We start from the raw sequence: 22,681 nt of genomic DNA on the forward strand, positions 1-22,681 counted from the left end.
GACATCAGTGGAATTACTTTTCCCTGAAAACTGGCAAATATAGTATAGAGGTTTAATAAAAATCCATTAGATAGGTATGGTTATTAGTTTCTTTTCTKCATACTAGCTGATGAACAGAAAAACTAAGCAATTCTCTCAAATYGAGTTTATCTCAAGGCAAGTTTAGCTGACAGAGCCAAGAAAAGAACGCCAGAGCTACTGATGTCCTGGGCATGCTAGGACCATATTGCAGGTACTATGCTGTACCTCCTCATAGAGTATGTGCAAAATACACAATCTGTTCCTATTTCTCTTGGAACATCTTGTAAGACAATAACATTAAAAAAAAGGAAATATTTCAGAAGATTTGATTAAATTAGAAATAAGCAAAAACCAGATCACTCATTTAGACTTTTCCTGTATTTATCTGTGTGAGTGTGCTTGGATAAGGTAATAGTAGAAGAATGACAGATGCATCACCTTAATGGAGCAGTTTCAGTACTTGCATTAAACTTATCTTTTCTAGTTAGAAACCATTGCTCCTCTTAAATATATGGCTTGTGCCAAACCCTTGATTTTTAATTTTTTGTGAAAAAGATCCTTTATCACTTCTCATGTAATTTTGAAAACCTAGTACACCAAATCTTTATTGCATTTTTTCTACACTTCATTTCTCTTTGTTTCACATTAAGTCTCTTTCCCTTAGTCATGTCTTTCTTATTACACTCCTTCTGCAAGATTTAATCCTTTAATTCCCACATCAAATTTGAAACATTTGTATAAAGTACTGGAAGGTTCTGTAGTACCATTTAGAGCATCTAGATTTTAGCTCACTATTTCCCCAGAGAAAAATGTTGTCTTTTTCCTTATATTCTGCCTGTTAAAACTTTTTTTTCCCCTTTTAAGTTCTAGAATGTAAGAGAGATGAATAATGTAAATCAGGCCATTTTTTTGAGTAATTACAGGAACATTTAAATGACAGTCGAACCATACATAACTTGGCCATATGGAGGAGTGAGAAAAAGGGGGTGAGCTGGAAGAGAAAAGACATCACTGACAGCTTCAGGAAACCAGATATCTTTTGTAAAGGTAAGATTTTATTGGCCTAGTGCATTCTCCTTCCTATCTCAACTGATAATTCTAGTTTAATTATCACTATACATCTAAAGTTAATTATAATTTCTCAATATACTATTTCCTTTTTCTCTTTCAGAAGCATCAACAAAGATGCTTCAAATAAGATTTACACAGGATTCCAGAATCTGTTCACTCCATAACTCTCAAAACTCTTGCTGATCTTCTCTACTGTTCTGTAGCAGAAGTMGTTCCCTAAAGACTTGGCGAAAATCACAGCTGATTACAGTAGGACAGCAGAGATACCTATGAAAAACCCTCCCTAAGCATTCACAACCTTGTGAATGGCAGCCACTCAGTTTACATATATGTACTTTTCCCTGTCCATTTATCTATTTTCCACTTGCCAAAATAGTAGACAGAAATCATCATACTTTTTGTTCTTTGTAGTGCCTAGAGACCTCAGCCAGACTGACATCCTATTTACTGCCAGACAATTGCAACATGACAAAGACACTGATTGAAGTAAGTTACACACTGAGTGACTGTTACCTATAATGATCAATCTCACAGTCTCCAAGAAAAGATGTTATTCGAGATTTGTTCTCAAGGGTTGCCTAGGACTGAGTACAAGAAGAATGTATTGGAGACTCTGTAATTGCTATCAAAGTACAATAATGCATATTACTGCAGCAGGAGATCAAATGCCATATAAATCCAGCAAGCAGACATTCAATCTTGTGAAAAACCTAGGTGCAAAACAAGGCAATTACTAAAAANAAAAAAAAAAAAAAAAAAGACATATTAACTACCTAGAGGTTGTTCAAAAATACTATGTTAGAAGCCCCCCAAACCCCATATGACTCTAAAAAGCTAAGGCGGCTATCACAGGGAACAGATCAGAATTTAGAAAAAGAGAAGCTTGCTCAAGTGAGGAGAACAGGAAAGACCATTAAAAAAAAATCAGGTCAAAAGTAAACAGTGAAGTAGGAGGGAATTTGGTAGTGGTAGTAGTTGGGGAGATATCTGGGATCACCAAGAGGCACAAAGAAAGTTATTTCTCTTTGGTATTTCTCTTTCTTCAAAAGAGAAATTCAGGGACAAGAGGTTCACAAACACGCACCTTGTAGAATAAGCAGGGATATACCTTCTAACATCCCTAATGCACTGATTGTGAACACTGTGGGGAAGTGAGAAGGGAATGGGCCTCAGAAAATAGGCAGGCTCATGTGTTCTGCCTTAATAGCATCTGCTGTTGCCGTTATCACAAACGAGATACTGAGATAGATGGACCATTGCACATTTTTTATGTTTTTGCAATTTGAAAGCATAGGAGTCACATCACTTATCTAAGTTTCATAGAGTGCCACGGGTATCATGACTCATGCATTCTGCATGGACATGGAGATGTTTAGTCACTCTGCAGACTAACACACTTAGAAATTTAAAATTGTAGGTCTCTAAATTAGAGGCTTGTCTGAAACTGCTTATGATCCCATAATTAGCCTAAGGCACTTCAGCAGAGACCCTGGTAAATTCAATTTACCTAGTCAGCTCTGGCAACATCMGATAGATAGCTTTCAGGAGGTAGCACGTTGCTGAATCATTGCATCCTTAAATTGAGAAGCATAAATACTCTTGGGAGGTGCGAGAGGGAACTACCTAGAAAACCCATTGACTAATGAAGTATTTATCTGCATGCAAGAGACTGGATTTTGTATGGCTTTAGACTGACTTAATTTATGAGAATTAGCAGAATCAACTTCAAAGCATCRAATGATCACAGGTGAGAGAAAGCAATGGCAGTTATGGCTGTAGATTGAAGCAAATTAAGAGTGGCACAAGTAACACCTGAGCATCTCATACAGGTTAGATTTCCCTTTGAGGTCAAATAATAACACRCACTTCTTTCCGAGTGTCCCCAGAAACACCCTGAGAGGCCAAAGGCAGCAGAGATCACAGTTTAACACTTTGWTCAGGCCAGATTTTCATATATATCAAAATTGGAACAGATTAGCTTTGGAAAAAAGAGCAAAATGTAAGAATTGAACAGAAAAGATGAAGATAAGAAGCCCATTYGGTAAATGAAAAAGATGATCATATGATCATCCCGTGAATTTACTTAGATTTGTGCAAAGGCAGAACAAGATGGAAATAAAAGGCTAACATTGTTGTGAAAGGACAACTCCGATCTGTACGCATATCACCTCTACCTGGCTTGTTCATAAATTAAATCATGGAGCACATGAAAAATCATATCAGTTTAGCTGTACTGTTATATTTACATATATATGGAATGGAAAAGTTTGCAGAAAAACAGTAATCATTAGTCTAAAGAAATCTTCTCCTAGACTAACTATGCTAGCATTGTTGCCTTCAATGACATAAATAAAATGCTACAATGCTATTGAGCCTAAAGTTTTCAATAAATAATCATCAGACTCTCAAAAATACACCYGTAGAAACATGGGCTTCAAGACATGATGTTTTTTTTTACTGATCATTTTAAAAAGATATTATTATGTGACCAAGAAACATTTTACTAAATACCATGGCTGAGTTCTGAGCTCAAGTTTTCCCACCTTAGATGAGTTTTATCTACACTACTGCATTAGCTGCCTCTGAAGAACGTCACCCTGGACAGAGTCAAAAGTGATACTTCAGACAGGACACATTACTGCTTCAGTCTGTGCACAGACTGCTCCCCTATAACTGGGGCTACACCAAGGGTAGGTCCCTTATCTATTTTCTGAATTCTCACAGATTCTGTGCTATCCTTGCTAAGATTTGTTTGTGTTCCTTAAATTTAAAAAAAGCCAGGAACACAGCTACAGTGTGAGAAGTATTTTTGAAGTAATGGAGATGGTTAAAAAAGGTAAAATTCCACATTTTCAAGTAGAGAATTTTATATTTATACATGTGCATATTGAGGATGCAAACCTAAAGAAACATTTTCTTAGACTTCCATAATTCATAAGATCTTTTCCCACATTCACTTAAGGTGGCAAGTATTGCCTTTTAAGAAYGGCAAGGCCACATTTCAGATTTTAAAATTAATAATTTCATAAACATTTTATATGCACAAAATATTGTTCCAGTTTCTGAAAAAAAAAAAATCAGTATCATTCCTCTGTAAGAGCTCTGCAAATGCAGTTCAAAAATGAAATCTTCCCAGAGGCACCAGTGGCTCACAACCACTCTTACCAAACAGATATAAGCTAACTTAAAATTGCACTGAACATTGTAGACTCCACTTCATGTAAAATCAAGATTTCAAACAGCCTTAGAACAGGTAATGCTAAAGTATTGCTGAAAGAAAAGCCTGAGGTAACTCAGCAATAGAATATTTTCCCCTCTTCTGATGCCAGATTTACAACCGAACAACCACAAGGTGAGGGATACAAACACTAAAAGTAACTAATCCGTTAATTATTTGTTTTGCTCAATTGAGAGGAGGCACTGCAAAAATGCAATTGAAATATTAACCCCAACACTGTGGCATCTAAAATGTATCTAAAAACCCACAAACTATATAGTCAGCATCTCCCATAGCAGTTCTCTTCTATTTTTGGGATCCAGAGGAGGATATGTTTTGGATTTGTTTAATTTTTAAAGTTTATGATGTGCATAACTAAACCATTGTAGTATATACACTTTTTATGGAAACTTTACATAAGAATTTTAAATGCAAGTAGCACGTTTTGTATGTGCTTCTGGTGTTCTCCATAAAGTAAACCAAGCACGACTCAAATTTTGAATAGAAGGTGCTGACGTTTTCATTATTGAAAAGAAACGCAGCAAAAACGTCCTTGGATTCTAGTATTCTCTCYCCCCCTCTAAAGCTTTCCCTATTCAATTTAACTGAGATAATAAAAGAAAAAGATGGAGTCAAAAAGGACCATATTTCATTTCTATTTTAGAGACTAAACAAAGTATTTTTTCCTCTGAATGGAAATATGCAGAACACAGCTGCATCCTCATTTCTACCGGCTCAGAGAGAACACGCTATGGATAGTGTATTCCAGGATATCCTACTGATAGAGCATACTGTCACTGACCTAAAGTGGTCTAAATTTGACAACTTCTAGCTCTCAAAGATCCTTATGTTTAAAACCCAACATAATGCTTAYTTTGTTTAATGCAAAATTTTGTAAACAACAGAAAATGGGTTAATTTGAGGCTCGTATTCACAAAATAAAGCTTATGACAGTGTGCTTAAAACTTGACTTTGTTAAGAATCTCAATTCTGAGATTTTATTTCCTTCCTTATCCTCCTTCCGATTATTTTTAAAGCRGGTAACTACATTGTAAATGAAGTTTTACCATGGAGTGATAATCTACAGAACTGAAGTGTTCCTTTCTGAAAGGCCACAACTCRTAAGTACAACAACGCAAGTTAGAGATGCATCATGTACCAGCAGCAAGGAGTCAAAGCAGTATTTCCAAATGTTATTTTTGGTTGCTTCTGGTTGCCTTTTATTTATTTATTTATTTTGAGTATTTCACTGAAGCTTCATCCTTCTATTGCAACAACATAACGTTCCAAATTTGAAGCCAAACTATCTCCTCCTCCAATGTAAACTCTGAACATAGATTTCTAGTCAGGTCTGGCCTTCACCAAAAAACAATCTGTCTGTACAATGGTGAGCTAGATTAAGCAACAGGGAGGAAAAGTATCCATCAAACAAATACMGGTGAATAGGCATTCTGTTTGATTCGTTTGCACTTCATTATTTAATTTTTGAAAATTTGAAACAGAACGTATTAACAACATACGGAAAAATGAGAGAAATGTCAGGATAATTAATTCTCCTTTCTGTTTTCTCTTTTCACCTTTAATCTCTAATCAGTTTATTTTTATGTTCATGCGCTGCTCCTGAATTAATATTAATAGAATAAAGCTAAAGTAGTACCCCTTAGCTGAGTAGCTAAGTAAAATACTCATATCATGCTTCTGTAGATCGAATACCTCAAGTCAGAAATACTTTTTCATTTCTGCGTGGAGGAATCAGATAATTAATTGTCTACTGTTTTTCATCCTCAGTATARGAACAGACATAGATATGGTATGAATTAAAAGACTACAGTGGAAAATTAGATTTAAATCATTCTAATTTATTTGAATAGCCTATTTAATATATTTGTGTTTAATGATTTAGTTCTACATTCTAAAATATCAYGATGCTATAATGAAAATGAATTTTTCCACTGCAATAACACTTATTGCTTGATATTCTAAAGAGGCAGACCTCAGTAAATCTTAAAACTTTCATCGTTTCACAATTCTAATACAAATTGTGGAAAAAAAGTCTACGCTTCAGTTCTTTTTCRGCTAAATATTAGAGGAAAAAAGTCTATTCAGTATTGTTCAAAAATTAAAACTTTCTGAGGTTGACTTCTGATATGTATTACTGACAATCAAMTATTCCTCTTACCTCATTTTGGAGATCACGGATCATTTTGCTCTTCCTTTCCATTTCAGTCTTCAAAAAGTTAATCTATAAAGTTTAAAGAAAAGTTGAATGTAAGCTTTTAAAAGGAAYCTGCACATCACTTTAAGCATCAGTGTTTTCTTATCATATTTACAGTTTTGAAAAGTAGTGTGAAAAGTATTTACATCTGGCCCTAACCATAAATCTTAGTAAACTACAAGTTGTATACCAAATTGCTATAGGTCACAGTCTGGCATTTGCCAAGTAACCTGTAAACAAATAATATGATGTTTTCTAGAAATTTGCTAATCAAGGCATGAAAATATCACCGTAGCTGAAAAATCTCATTTTACTTTTGTACCAGTAAATACAGTGTTTGTTCTTCACAATGAAGCCTGAAGTGATCTTCAGAGAATTAAGGATTTTTACAAAGACATTAACTGATCTTACAAAATTTTTATCTTCTAAAACACAACATCTATCAAAGCTGTTGTCTGATTTGAATGTCATGCTATTATTGGTCCTAATGAGATAAATCCCTGATTCCCATCAGACTCACCTGTGGAATAAAGTGCAATACATGTGAAAGTGTTTGTATCTGGTCCTTAGGCCAGATTATTTATTTCAATGATTCATCTTGAAAAATACCAATTTTACTCTTAGTTTATCAAACATACATAATTTAGAAGATTGTTTATGCAACTCTGCTTGAATGAGCACACAACTATAAGCACAGCCATCATACCATGGTGATCACAGTAATTTTTGAGCTGCATGATATTTAGACCTTTAACTTGTAAATAACTGTAAMGTTTTCCATAACTGTACATAGACAGTTGTATTAGTAAGGGAGAGCACAAGAAAGAGACGTCGGTAGTTTAAAAACAGTGACCACACTGAGCATCACGCTTACCACGATCCAACGAGAAGCCAGTGAACACTGTTACCACGTGAGAGGAAAGCTGGTAGGCGGCCGTGAGACTAAGGCTCGCCCRCAGGCAGAAACGGAACTTCTTTTGCCAACGCTGCTCCAAACTTTTGTCTACRTGGTTCAGTTATGGAAATACCAGTCACCCCCAACTATTGCTGAGGATAGTGTTTTAACAGAGCATGAAGCTATTCCGCTCTTGCCCAGAGATCATATCCACACATAGTAAGATTTAGTCTATATATATTGCATAAGAAACACAAACTTCTTCCACAACAGTAAATAAAATTCACAAAGTATAAAATCAAAACCAAACTGAGAATAAGAAAATCACTATTCAGATAGTGCGCTTTGTGTTTAAAAGATTTGCTAGCTATTATTAAATACTGTCAGAAAATAATACACTAACCTCTGTTAAAGACCATTCCTTTTCTTAATCCTCTCAAGACGACTATTATTACTCCTTCAAAGTGTATCACTTCTAAATCTGAATATACATGAAATAATTTAAAAGATTTGATATGGCTATTGTTCTCTGTGTGCTCTCTAAGTATAACCTGTATCAGCTTAGATCTTCTAAGGGAGAAATATTTATGACAAACCACAGTACTGCTCATTTAACTGCTAATTTATGAGAGTTAAACCAGTAATTTATGTTAATTACTACTCACTTATGCCTGCATCTGATATCACTGACATAGACATCTTACATAGTGCAAACTTATGGTTTTAGCTTTCCTGAATAAYGAAAAATATAAAACAATTCTTTGTCTTTTTTAATTTTTTTTTTACCAGTATTAATTAAAAAGTCAGACTTTTTTGCTTCTATAGCAATAACTTTAAAGTTATTCTACTTAACCTCTAACAGCTGAAGAGCCACTTAGTCATAAAGTATAGCTATAAAGGGCTACATAAGAGGAATTTATATAGCTTGGCCACTGGAGCTAATGTAGAAGTAACCTATCTATCCATTTAAATGCATCTATATCTCTGTAATTTTGTGCTCTAAGGCAGATGAGTCTGTATCAACCATTTGCCTGATGCTTTTAGTCAGTTCCAGAGAAAAGCTGCTATGATGGACCACATCTTTGCTGCAGAATCTGAAGTTCAAATTTACTGTTCTGGAGCAAATAACAGCAATGTATGATCCATTTCCAAGGAGAGGTATGGAAACCTTATTTTCAGTCTCCAAATCCTGACAAGATAACACGCGAGTGGACATTTAAGTCCAGCTCTAAATTAAAGGCAAAGAAATGGAAAAAATTGAAATTAAGAAACTTTCTGCATCTTTACCATCTTCCTACTCTTTGCTTGTTTGACATTCAGTTGTTTTCAAATGTTGTTTGCCTTTAATTAATATCTAGCTGTAATTATGAAGAAACATAATGAAAATGTAATGGTGTTCTAAGACTGAACTTTGCCATACCAAGCAAGGACATTGCTTCTGTCTCCTGGAGACAGACATTCAAGATATTCAGAGCTTTATGTGTTTCAGAGCTCATTACATTTATTAAAAGCAACAGCTTTTACCCAGCGGCCTTTACTCACAGCAGTTTGCGACCTTGAAACGTTCAAATTAAATTTTCCCCCATTGAAACACAAAATGCTCTAGCAGATGGCAATGATCTAATTCTAAAAGTCAGACAATGTTAGTTATTGACTACAGATAAAGAATGGAAGAATACCAATATAAAAGACAAAGCTCAGCTATACATGCTTATTTGCTTGCTTCTGTCTTGTTATATCTTACTTTGAACTAAGACACGAGCAGTAAAGATGGGACAGAAATGCAGTCTTCACCAATGCTGTTAACTCTTATGGCAGTATCTGACTATCCTAACGTACTCAATAGTATTTGTGCAGTCTTACGTTCAAGTTAGTGTATAAACACATACTCTATAGCAATGCAAAAAAAAAAAAAAAAAAAAAAAAAAAGGCTTAAAGTCTTACATTGTGATGTTTTTCTTATTAGAAAATAAAAGCTTACCTAAAGTTAAAAAGATAAACAAATCCAGACCTCTCACACTTATAATTAAATCCCGGACACAGTGATATCAGTGTGAAAATTTCCATTGGACAGGATCAGAATTTTGGCCATGGAGGAAATGACATTCAGCAAATGAAAGTTCTAATAGCTAGGGAGAAGTGGTCAACCTGTTATGGAAAATTACAGAAAATATTCTTTAAAAAAAAAGTCAGTTCTGCAAAGCATTAAACACCTCTGAAAGTAAAGTTAGATGTATTTGTTGTCTACTGGGATTGTTCAGAGGATTGTAAAAAATATACTGTTTTCAAAATGACCATGTTGTTCTTGCAATTTCTAGGAAAATTTCCACTCTYCTCCTAGATTCCATAGAAGTATTTTAACAGAAATATCCAAAGAATGGTCAGAAACAGGTTAGACTACTGGAGATTCTTTCTTATCTCTATGTAAAGAAGGAACAGACTATAGCTGATACAGAGATAGTGGCCTATTTTTTCCACTGCTCCTCAGACTTCATCTTCTGCTGATATCTGTTCATTTTATAATACCAGTATAAACTTGTTTGTAGTTTTCAAAGTTTCAAATTTTCAAGAGATGAATTTACATCAGTATTTTGGTCTACAACGGGAGCATGCAGTTAAAGCAACTCTCTTACTCATTCCCACTTTACCTGTTTTGGGTTTCTGGCACAGTGGTCACAGAGYGCACAACCTGGATTCCTTCCAAATGACTGAACCAGAAACTGTCCTCCAGAAGTGAAGATGTTATGCAGCCAATCAGATTTTTTAAAAATTTTATCCACTCTCTAAGCTGTTTCAGCTAGTATGGTATGGATTCAAATCCAGTCTATGTTTTTCCCTCAAGAACAGTTTAGAAATTAATTCATTTATTCCAACTAGAGAGGCAATAAAACTAAAAGAAATCTTGGATGCTTTAGCATCTCAAGGGAGATGAGCAGTTTTTTATCTTTAAAAACTTATTTCTTTCTTCCTTCACTTGTATTACTACAGATTTATCTTTACGAGCCATGCATAATGTGTTACCTAATTCTAAATTTTCATAATGAACACTGAGCAACTGGGAAAAAGGATTTACAAAGACATATTTTCTCCTTTTCCTCAACAGACTRTCCTATAATTGTATAGATAAACAATCTCATCACTATGTGTTTTTAGAAATTGTTAGAATGATACAAAATAGCAACAGGGGCAAAATAGAAAATGCAGACTAAGCTTTGTCTTAGCTTGACTATTTTTAAATATTTCTGTGTTTCGCTGTCTTTATCCCTCATCTGGAGTAGTCCAGCTCTTTTTATACAACATGATTGAAGCCAGTGAGAAGCAACCTACTAAGCTCAAGGTGACTTGCTAAAAAATAACTGTATTTGCTAAGATAAAAGCAGTTACTATAAAGCACAGTCAGCTGAAGAGCCCTTCTCTGAAAAGCTCTGAAAAGCCTGCCAACCTAATCCAGAGATACAGAATCACTACAAAGCCATTTATACAAATTCACCAGCAGAATCACTTGAAAGTGACCTAAATGTGTCACTTGTACTCTGCCTCTTTGTTAACAAATGTGAAAATTACCTAATCCTGTTTTTGGAAGAAACTGTTCCACATCACATTTAAATAGAGACATATATTACAAAATGGTAGCTTGACTGTTTATTAATAGAATAATTCACTACCTAACAACCCATTATAATCTATTTATGTATTTATTCTGGTATTATATACAGATAAAAGAGCAGTGAACCAACAAGATGTGCCAACTTCTACTGACTGTTAAAGAGGACAACAGAAACCAGAATTATATCCTACTCTCTCATAAACATTTTATACACATATTGTATACCAAGACCCAGTGGGGTACTTCTGGCTTTAACATACTCTATTTAAGATATGGTTTTTGGTATACAACTAATCCATAGAATCACAGAATCAGTAAGGTTGGAAGAGACCTCTGGAGATCATCTAGTCCAAACCCCCTGCTCAAGCAGGGTCACCTAGAGCATGTTAGACAGGGTTGCATCCAGGTGGGCCTTGAAGATCTCCACAGAAGGAGACTCCACAGCCTCTCTGGGCAACCTGGTCCAGTGCTCCGTCACTCTCACAGGGAAGAATTTCCCCCTCACAGTCAGGTGGAACTTCCTGTGCTTCAATTTGTGCCCATTGCCTCTTGTCCTGTCACATGGGACAACTGAAAAGAGTGTGTCCCTGTCCCCTTGACACCCTCCCTTCAGGTACTTGTACATATTGATAAGATCCCCCCTCAGTCTTCTCTTCCCCAGGCTGAAGAGGCCCAGCTCTCGCAGCCGTTCCTCATAGGGCAGGTGCTCCAGCCCTCGGATCGTCTTCGTAGCCCTACACTGGACTCTCTCCAGTAGCTCCATGTCTCTCATAGTTCTAATATGAGCCAGTCTGAAGACTAGAGAAGCTCCCTCAAAACCCAAAGCTTTAGGCAGACTATATTTGACCTTGGACTTTACAACACTGGACTACTCGAAAGCTTAAACCATCTTTAGGGAGGRTGTCAAGGGGACGGGGACAAACTCTTTTCAGTTGTCCCATGTGACAGGACAAGAGGCAACGGGCAAAAACTGAAGCACAGGAAATTCCGCCTGAACRTGAAAGACACGTCTCACCGTGGACTGCATATCGGTGCTGCATATTTACAAGCTGAAGGACCCAGAATGGGAGAGCTCATTCTAGACAAGGGCCTCAGCACGGTTAGTACCTTCGAGGACAGCAACGTCTTTAGGCCTCACTCTGGCTCCTCAGGCCTGAACTGTTGCTTTTCTCCTCAAAAAGTTGTTACTACCTGCAGCAGCTTCACTGGGCTGTTCTCTGAGAGAATGTGCTGCTCCCTGCAGAGGCTTCAGCCCATCCTCCAAATGGCAGCTCCTTACCTGTCCTAATGTTCTCAGCATCTCTAACGTTAAAGGAATAATAATAATAAAAAAGTACAAACTTAAACATGCACAGTAACTTTGATGACACTTGTGCTATGCTTTATTGTCTCTTTCTGATGAACCACCTGTACTATGCTAATAGTGAAGAATCTTGACGTATGTTCTACAAAAATTGGAAGAGCATTGCTGTGGCTAGCCTGCTTTCAGCTGTCCAGTCTCCTCTGTTCTTTTGGTTTTGGTCAGAGTCCTCAAATTCTTTCAAGGTTACTTCTCACGTAATTTGATTTAAAATACTTTTAAATTCTAACATATATTACATTTACATAATATAGCCAGTCACCAGCTTCAGGCAGGAGTTCCCCATTGAAAATATACAGCATTAATTTACCAATTAAAATACAGTAAGCATTGTATTATGCCTCCTTGGCATGAACAGAAAAAGCATACTTCTTTTTACTCCATTTTTTAATGCATAGGGTCTTGAGAAATGTAATTCTATTCTTATTTACATTGGCGTAAATCAAGATTTACTTCATCAAATCTGGTAGTATAAAATGTGCTTATGTTTGATCAGAAACAAGACTTACAGTTCATTAAATCAGAATTAAATTCAAGCTCCAAGCATCAAACTAGACTTTTCTCAAAGTACCTAGACCTTCTTCCATAACATTCATTTTGCTTTCAAAAATATGCAAAACACACGGAGAAAACAGGTGTAAAGTAACACTGTGTGCCAGAAATAATATTTATTTCCATTTCTATTGCAGCTTTCATCTGAGCATCCTGAAGCATTTTTTGAATATTCATTCAGTCTCACTGTATTGCTAAGTTGCTAAGTATTATTATGTACATTTTACCCTGAGGCGGAAAAAAAAAGAAAAAAGGAAAGAAAGAAAGAAAAGAAAGTCACAAACCATGGACGCAGTTCAGCTTTCCTAAAAAATCACTGGCAAATTTAATATTCTGTTATTGGCAAGTTTTAAAATAGAGCTGAAGAGTTCAAGTTTTTTCCGCCTGACAACACTTCCAGTCGAATTCTGTTTTTAACAGAAAAAACATCTCCACTTGAGTTATTTGCACTGCATATTTTTGCATGAGAGTTAAGAATAGATTTTATTTGACTTTTGCAGAACAAATCTGGTATTCTTCCCAGTGTTTATTGTCTAGGTTGATTTTATATGGAAAGTGCTGCTGTAGAAGCTAAAAATACAGAGTGTTATATTACTAAAACAATTGTCCATTCCCTGCATCTCAGGTGCATTCAGCCCACAGCTGAAAAGTCTTGAAGAACCGTTCAAAGCTAACACAGAGATTAAATAACAAAACATGTTTTTCACCTTTAATTTGTAGGACTGCTACTYGCTGCTCTGTCAAAGCTATTGGGAATTTATCAGTGCCCCTCAAAAAAGATAACTGGGTCAGCATGTTTGGAGTTCTTAGCAGAGAGGACTAAGTTCTCATTTACTCTTATTTCAGGACAATATAGCTTGCCTCAGTGCAAAACCATCTTTATAAATGTGCAGTTTTTTTCAGGGTATATAGTGGCCTGAATATCCAGAATATCTAAAAAATATTTTAAACTTTTGAAGTTCAATAAAGCRTATAGTTTACTACCAAAACAATTTTTTTCTCTATAGAGAAGAAAAATAAAAATACTAACAATCCAGTAAATGTATATTGTAGAAGAAAAAGAATAGGTAAAATGGTATCTTTATGCTTCTGGCTTCTAAGCAACAAAGAAAAAAGTGATTTYAAAAATTGTATGTATTCCCTTTCTCCCCTGCAGTTTTCTTTCAATTCTTCAGTTTGAAAGCTACTTTGTTTCCAGATGGGAGGTAGCATGTTAAACACACATATATATATATATATATATTTAACCAAAATACAGCATGACCCATATAAACGATAATCCAACAGCATATTAAAATTCAAGCTTAACATTTGTAATGCCAATGTTCAAACGGAGGGGCTGAGAGGAGCTCTGCCACCCGGAATCTCGGGAGGTCCTCACTGCATTCCGACCCCATGCTGGCGCGCGATTCCACAACCATCCATTTCCAGCTCTATCTTGGGTTACCTTTATATATGGACCTGAAGGCACTAGCAGTGCCTTCTAGCCATTGCCTGACCTACTGATTCAGGCACTAAGAACCCAAGGTCTGATACTTTAAAAACCTGGTATTATTTTAGACTTAACAAGACTACTGCACAGTTCAGTGGCTGAACTGGACACAAGGTCTCTATTCTTACTGAACACACTGAAGTATGTCCATTAACTTCAGTGGGAATATCTTTATTTCCTAAAGTAATAATTAAATTAATAATAAAAATAACAAACTCATGTCACCAAGGACACAATATCATATTCAAATCACATCAAAGCACTGGTAAATATTTGCTAAATTTTGTAATTTTAAATCTCTTTCTTGGGAGCACCCTCATTTTGAGAGACTGAAAAAGAGTAAAACATTACTAAATAAAACAGTGATTATCCAAGATGAAACTAAAAATAGAATTATGAAACTTCCTGGCAGCTTGTTTTCAAGTCTACAGAATCAGAATCACAAAACAGTTGAAGTTTGAAGGTACCTCTGAAGGTCATCTAGTCAACCTATGTGCATGATGTTCCTGTTATTAGAGTACTACCAACTACCACAGGAAAATTTTCCTATTTACATCTAAGCATCAAGCAGAAAACATAGTGTTTTTTGTTTTTTTTTTCTGCTGTAGCAAAATCAGGCTATTTATGCCCCACAGCATAATAGTAGTACAGAAAAATCCAACCAATTGTATATTTTATCCAGAAACAGAACTTCTTTAAAGCATGAAATCTTAATGCAACTTAGTATCTTCCTATATTAATAGTTAGATCTATTGCAGTCAAAACTAGACTCTTTGGTACCTGTTTCTTTTCTTGCTGAAAATCATCAGTGATTTCAGAAAAGGTCAGTGGAGGTATGACAGTGTGCATTGGTGTGAATGAGACAAGAAGGTCTTGTTACCTCTTCAGGACAACGACAGGCTCATATCTCCAAGACAGCATATACCTAAATCCCATAGAAGCTAGTGAAGATGAGTATCTTAGTACTTTTAAGCATCCAAACTTTCTTCAACTTCTTTCTTCTGAAGCTTGTAGAGAACTGATGCATACTTGAAATCAAAGCTTTTTTCCATACCAAGATATTTGAGATAATGGAAAATTCTCAAGGCATGAGGATTAAAAAAATAAAAACAAAAGAGAGGAGAAATAAACAAGAATAATGAAGGAGGGACAAGGAATCACTCACGGTAGCCTGCTGCTTTTCTGCTTTCTCAGCTGCCTCATTAAGCTGCTTTTGAAAGGCCTCCTGGAGAGATTTCATTTCTTCCCTATTTTGTTAAAAACACAGAACACAAACTTCATTACAAGTGTCCATTAAGAAATAACTCTTTAGCGTCAAGAAAAGGTGCTTTAAACTATTCAGTGCCAGATGTGCTGTGTCTATTTGTCCTGCTAATAAAATCATAATGACTTCATGAACTCCAGTGCTAACACAAGACAAAAGTTATCTGTAATGGAAATTGGCTACTTTTTACATCTACTGAGAATCCTGCTGTGCAAAACATCTGCCAGTGTATAATTTCTAGCTAAAAGGACAGGCATAATAAAAGTGAASAAAGTAGGATGCCGAACACGCACTGAGCAGGGACCACACTACTATCAATGAGAAACAGTTTACACTATATATATAAAAAAAAATCATAAAAAAGATAAAATTAAACTGTCACTTGGCTCTTTCTAGAAACAGACAACAYAAACCTCATCAGAATAGTCTAGCATGTGACTGGGGAAGAAACAAAAAGATATTGTTTTGTCTGGGCTTTGGGTCAAAAAAATTCACATCACTGATGRAGTCGGAATTTCTCTACTGATAACTATGGTAGACTGAGATCCTCCATTGGTCATGTCATTCTGCCCACAGCACATGGCCTTATGGCTGTGGTGAAATACAAGATTGACATATCTCAGAAACGCTCCAGAGCTTTGTCAGGGCTGTTGCTTGCATGCATAAACCTTCAGAAACAAGAATGAACTTGGCTTACACACAGGTGATAATTTAGCCTGATGAAAATTTAAGTGAAAAGCATSTGGTTCATACCAAAAGAAAACTTCGTGAGCTTCTGGATCATCTTTCTAGCTTGTATCTCTATTGCTTTTAGTAACTTCAGGAAGACCATTACAGAACAGATTTAGTTGAAATAGTGATTGAGCAGCATGAAACCAACGCATCATTAGCACAGTACAACTCACATACTGTATAAACAGATGTGATCAGTTCAAAATGCTGATGGGTGCACTGAAATAATAGAATTTGAAACATCACAGTAAGTGCTGTGACCAAGTTTAATTGCAACTTGGGAAGTACTGAAGAATTCACAGAAAAAGGACTTCAAAAAAAATCTAATCTGAAGCTGGCAGAGCTACATCAATTTACCATGAGCTGAGGTTCTGTCACCCTAAACTTTACTGTATTGTCAATCGTAAGGAATAATCAAAGTAGCGCTCACAGCTCACATTTGTCCAAAATAAGTAAAACATAAGATTAATAATGCAAAACATTCCAAATATATTCTGTATTTTGGTCCAATTACAACAGACTTAAACATAACAATAAGTGCACTCTTGCTCTCTTACTGCAGATGAGGCTTTTGGCAGATAAACTGTGATCCTTCATTAGTTAAATTCTAGGAGGGGAGATCATTGGCACACTGTCAACAGCAATTTCTTACCCCGGACCTCCATACCTCTATGCAACTAAAATCCTGTTAAAAGTAGGCAGGTACCTACATCAGTTCTAAGGTATTTATTGGTRTACAAAGAAAAATCCTTTTCTTTTTCTGAGGACTGTTCAGAAGCATAATGCATATTGCACTGATTGTGGGTTTATCTCTGGAAAATGCAGTTCTGAAGTACACTCCATAGCTGAGTCCTTTAGAAGCAGAAGTCAACAGCTATGTTTTGGACAGACCTTGAGAGATTTTGAGGGGTGATTTGAGCAGGAGATTAGGAAGAATACTTGTGGCTAACGTGTGTGGCCAAGAAATACACATTTCCTTTTAGAGAACACAAATTTCACATCTGCGACTGACAAAGTCCAATTAAAAATTTACTCAATAGTCCATTAATGCTTTGAATCAACTAATGTCTTTATTTCACAGAAGCTGCACATAACCAGAATCATGTCATGTATGAAAGATGAAGCTCATGATAAGGGCAGCTATGGCGCCAAAGTGTGTACCTTCAGTCGCATACAAGCTATCTAACATGTATATGTTTAAATAGAGTATCAGATGAAGTCTTGCTTTCATTATTCAATACATTTGTCTAGAAAATCTGAAAGCCCCTTAGGTATCTGATCCATCTCCACTGAAGTGAAAATGAGATACTTCCATGGGTATTGCATTATGGCTCTAATCTGTTTAGTATTGAAGAATTGAAGGTTATTTGATTGTAAGCCTTCTCTATAGCAATGCAATTTCACATGTACGGCAGAGCTTCTATTAAACATGGTATCACATTGCTAGTAAAGAAAGAAATACACACTGTTCCTTATTAAGTTTTTAATATTTTTTTTTTCTCTAGAGAAAGATGTGAGATATGGATGTATTCATCACATCATATTATTTCAGAGAAAGTGATCTCTGTTAGTTATGTTTGCTTGTTGTTAAAATTGTACTGATACAGTGATTTATCAGTCTGAATTCTAAGAATTAAGAGAACTAGGTCATCTTCTGTTGAATAATGATAGTTAGATTATGATAGCTAGCAACTAAGGACTAGGCTTGCATTCCCAGCCATGTAAAGTCACTCTTTTATTAAGTGCTCAATGAAAAAATTGAAGGGAATACACCTCCCTCCTCCTCATTCCACTCCTCACAGATATCCAGTAGGGATATTCCTACGTTTGCATGCTATTTTGAGCATCTACATGTGTGAATATCTAATTAAAAAGGTTTAATACATATGTAACACTACTTCTAACTCCAGAGATTGGGACACTCGAAGGTAAACTCATAAATTGGGGATTATCACTCACTAGTCATTGTTGAAGGCTTCTGATTTTGTTCATTTGAATAAATGAAAATTCATGTCTGAACATTCCCGAGAGTTTCAAAATCCCTCTCATTGGCAAATATCTCACTGTTGTATTCTAACATCTCTTCCTAATGCTATTCACGTATGTCTAAGAAGTCAAGTGTGTCCTTTATCAGCTTATATGCCGTTTGTTTGAAAATCTTTCCGAAATAGCCTCCCCCTCGCCCTTATTTTACTGTTATGGTAAGCAGACGCTGGAGTACACTGGTGCTTACATCTTAAGCTAAAGGAAGTTCATGGTCTCACAGTTTTTGGTCTAGAACCTGAGAGAAGAGGGTGGAAGTTGGCCCTTACCTTTGCTTTTGGCCCAGTTCCAGAAGTTTCTGCACATCACTCTTGGCCGATGCTTCATCATCTTTCAAAGACTGATATCAAAGTAGAAAATGTATTACCAGAGAGATCTCTAATGTTATTCATCTGCAAAATGATTAATTGGAGCCTCTTTCATAAAAGGCTCTCAGTGAATTACACACATTACTGTTTGCGAGAAAAAAAGGAATAGCCTGACTTTTACCATAATTCAGCACTGCTAACTGCACACAGCTGTTTTGTCTCAAATATTAAAAGAGATTTGATCAAATACAATAAGGAGATTTAGAAACATAAATGGCTAAAAGCATTAGAAGTATATGACAGATGTATGTATAGAGAAGATAATAGTAGAGCCCTTTGCCTAATCTCTGATAGAATAGCTTTGCTTTTGCTGCACAAGAAATCCTATTCTGCCATTCTAGCATAACTAAAAAAAAAAAAAAAAAAAAAAAAAAAAAAAAAAAAAAAAAAAAAAAAAAAAAAAAAAAAAAAAAAAAAAAAGAGAGAGAGGAAAAATGTTCAACAGGCCACAGTTCAAATAAATTGGCACCAGAAAAATACTCCTGTGAATATTTAACATACAGAACAGCATCTCTCTTTTTGTCCGAACTGGTTTACACGAACATGGAGATAAAAACGCAATGTCAGGAAAATATTGTCCTTTAAAATGAAATAAAATACAGAGACACAGAAATCTCAAATGATAATCAGTGAATATTAATATTAGGCCAACAAACTACATCCAAAGGCAGGCATGCCCTGAAGGGAGCATCTAGAGATTTCAGAACTACAAATTCAGAGCAGGATGCTTCTCCCTTTGAGGAGCTGATTTCACTGCAGAGTTAATCCAAGTATTGCCATTAAGTTCAGCCTGCCAATGACACCTACAACCTCCTAAATTAAGTGCATAGGTGCTTTCAGCGCTACCTGTCTAGCTACAGGCTCATCTAGCAGAATTTGTCAGCTAAGCTTGTGAACTAAACACCCTGCAGTAAGTCCAATCACTCAGCACAGAMAGCACATCAGCTTAGTAAAGGGAGCAGCCAACCCAGCCGAGCGTACGCAGCTCGTCAGCAAAGATGTATCCAAGCATCTCTTTCTGTTAAAGGCTGCCGGAGTAAACGTGCAGAAGTTCCACTAAGACAATATATTCTTTTCTTTCTTTTGCCCTACTATATTCTAGTATCATATTTGCTTCAGTTTTTGAGTGGGCGGACAAAGGGTCCAACATATTTGGATTACTTTTTCCTAAAAAATATCAGTTTTATGTTCAGTACAAGATCAATAAAATAATAATTATTCATGCCATTCACTTTTCACAGTAAACAGATATCAATACAAACAAACCAAGRTAAACGATCCTCTGTCACAGAAACCAAGACATAACCTAACCTGGAGGTTTACTTTAATTCCCTCAAGTTCTTTAGAAGTCTTCGACAGCTGACGGAGAATATTGCTCCTTTCCTTAAAGACTTCTTTCAGTTGTCTTTCCAGTTCTTCATAGCCCTGTCTAACACAGAAAACGAAAATATGAGATCCTCACAACATTCTTCAATACATTTTAAAACAGCCTTAGTTCATCCAAATTTAATCAATTCCAACACTGGGTGTGTGGGAAGGTCCCCTGTTCGCTTACATAATAATTTACTTTCTCCTAATATTGATAAATTGGTATGTTATATAGCCAAATGATGTGCTGCACCTGAGTATACAAACCATCAGCCTGAAACGCTGGCAGCAGTATATTGTCTGTGATGAAGCAAAAAGGATGCATTTAACATGAGTTGAATAATGTATAATAGTATGAGATTTTTCTTATTTTGAAAGACATTCCATACAAGAAACTGAGTGAACGTTTAGAAGTATGAAGTTCTGTGACAGCCAGCAATTTGAGAAAAGGATGATTCAAAGCTATCTGAACTTTGTAAAATGTATTCCATTCCACAATTTTCCCCCACCTGGACCTCCTTGCAGGATAAACGAAAACTGATGGATATGCTAAGAGGAATCGAATCTTGTTACGATATACTTAGGTGATAAGTCAAAATAGTCTGTCTACCCTTCTCAAAATGGCAATTTTTATTGGGAAGATAACTACATTTTTCAAAGGTTCTGTAAAATCCAGAACAAAATCAATCCAATTAATATTGTTTTTGGTTGAATGAAATGCTGACCCAACTCATATATGCCATTTCAGGCAAAAAGCAAGCATTTCAGGTAATTCTAAAACAACACATTTTTTCATTTAAAAACTTTTGTTTTGAAGAAGATTGATCAAGGAACTGAGACATCCGTTCCTGGTACAACTGCAGTTTAAATCCATTTTTTTAATCCTCCTTCCAGTAACTCTCTTTCTAGAAAGGGGGGAAAAGGTTCTCAATTCTGTAGCATATCAGTATTATTTTATTATCGCATCTAAGATCTTGAAGTTAAGCAGGAATCTGCAATTCCCTTAACAGACTTTGAATACACCCTTTAGCAAAGACAGTCACTGAAGTCATTAAACTTAATGCTATTTAATATCATTCAGATCTATTTTAGCAATAAACAGCTCAGATGACAGATATATGAAGAAATTATTTGTTTGATATCAAATGATATTTTGCGTATCTAGCAGAGATGACAGTGAGTGAAATGTCTCTTCAATCAACGTAAGACTGTAATGCTRAAACTAAACTATGTGCTTTTCCTAATTATCTTCAGCTTAGTTTACCAACGTGTTACAGATGCAACTGATGCATCTCTAATGAAAAGCAAAATATCTCCAATTTTCACTTGCTGCTGCAAAAATAAAAAACTGTTTCCGTCTATAACATTGCACCCAGCATTGTCAATGAAGGTCTTCAGTTTCTGGATTAACTATTTCATTTTTCAGTAGAAGCTCCCTTTTAGGGGATAGTTGAAGAGGAAAACAGGAGATATTGATTTTTCTTTCTTCAATACCAGAAAAATGTTAAATTTTCCTCAGATAGTAGGAAAGAAATTATAATCTTTCTAACTAAACTGTAGCTGGTATGTAAAAATTCATGTCTCAGCAAATTATTTTATTCTCTTGATATATTTTGATTTTTTTCTAAACTTATGCATGTCCTTCATTTATTTCAAGAAACTGTGGTTTCAGATTGTTTGTATTATGTTCATCCACCAAGAGTAAAAGAAAATACAGATCTTGGAGTGAGACTAAGAGATGACTATATAAAGACAATGGGTAAAATTAATATGAGGAGATAATGTGAAGACACATTACAAATGCCTAGTAGTAACTAAACTGCACTTGTAAATAACCTGGTTATCCTCAATAGGAATAAATGATGTTATCAGAAAAATCTCAAATACGGGTCATGCAGTCAAACTCATCATGGGCTTACAGGAAAAACAGCATGCCAAAAATTCAAACCTTCCATAACTTAGCATCACGCAGATCCAAGATTTTAGTTCATATTTTTCTTTAAAATGGAATGAAAGAAATAAATCTTGCCAGAGCTAGAATACTTGCTACATATTAGCATTCTAGTTCTTATACACAATGAAAAGAAAATCCTCTGCATTAAGTTTTAGGAAGAAGCACCTACGGTTTTTGTTAACACTTCAGCTATGTGTAATTTTTAACAAGGTATATGCCACTTTAGGAGCTGACTAATCTCAGTAGCAGCAAGAAGATTAGGTGCAATCAACATGAAAAGTTGCAGAGAGTACTCTCATYTTAATTTGCTGATGCACAGAGGTCAAGGAGGAATTTTCTCCTGATAAAGTGGGCAGTTAGTTTCAGGCAGAGAGTCATTACTTGCATTCCTCTTTAACATCACAGAAAGTATATGAAGCTTTTATGGTCTCCTTTGCCATTGAAATGTCACGCTTTTGTTTAAAGTGAAATCTTGCATGGAAAAAAAAAAATTACCTGCAACTGGCAACACTGTCTTAAGTA

General features: G+C 35.6%; 1 protein-coding gene across 2 annotated transcripts in view; it reads right to left on the reverse strand.

The window, feature by feature from the left end:
• LUZP2 (leucine zipper protein 2) overlaps positions 1-22,681 on the reverse strand; it is a 182,012-nt gene that overhangs the window by 80,660 nt on the left and 78,671 nt on the right. For both annotated transcript variants that reach the window (XM_085300808.1, XM_085300807.1), the window contains exons 2-5: positions 20,149-20,266; positions 18,739-18,809; positions 15,596-15,677; positions 6,489-6,551 (exon numbers count right to left, since the gene is read on the reverse strand). In XM_085300808.1, the coding sequence (XP_085156934.1) occupies positions 6,489-6,551; positions 15,596-15,677; positions 18,739-18,809; positions 20,149-20,266 (334 nt within the window). The remainder of the gene's footprint in view (positions 1-6,488; positions 6,552-15,595; positions 15,678-18,738; positions 18,810-20,148; positions 20,267-22,681) is intronic.

The sequence above is a fragment of the Rhea americana genome, unplaced genomic scaffold (assembly GCF_003343005.1).
Source record: "Rhea americana isolate MKP2758 unplaced genomic scaffold, rheAme1 scaffold_17, whole genome shotgun sequence".
NCBI classification, from domain to species: domain Eukaryota; kingdom Metazoa; phylum Chordata; class Aves; order Rheiformes; family Rheidae; genus Rhea; species Rhea americana.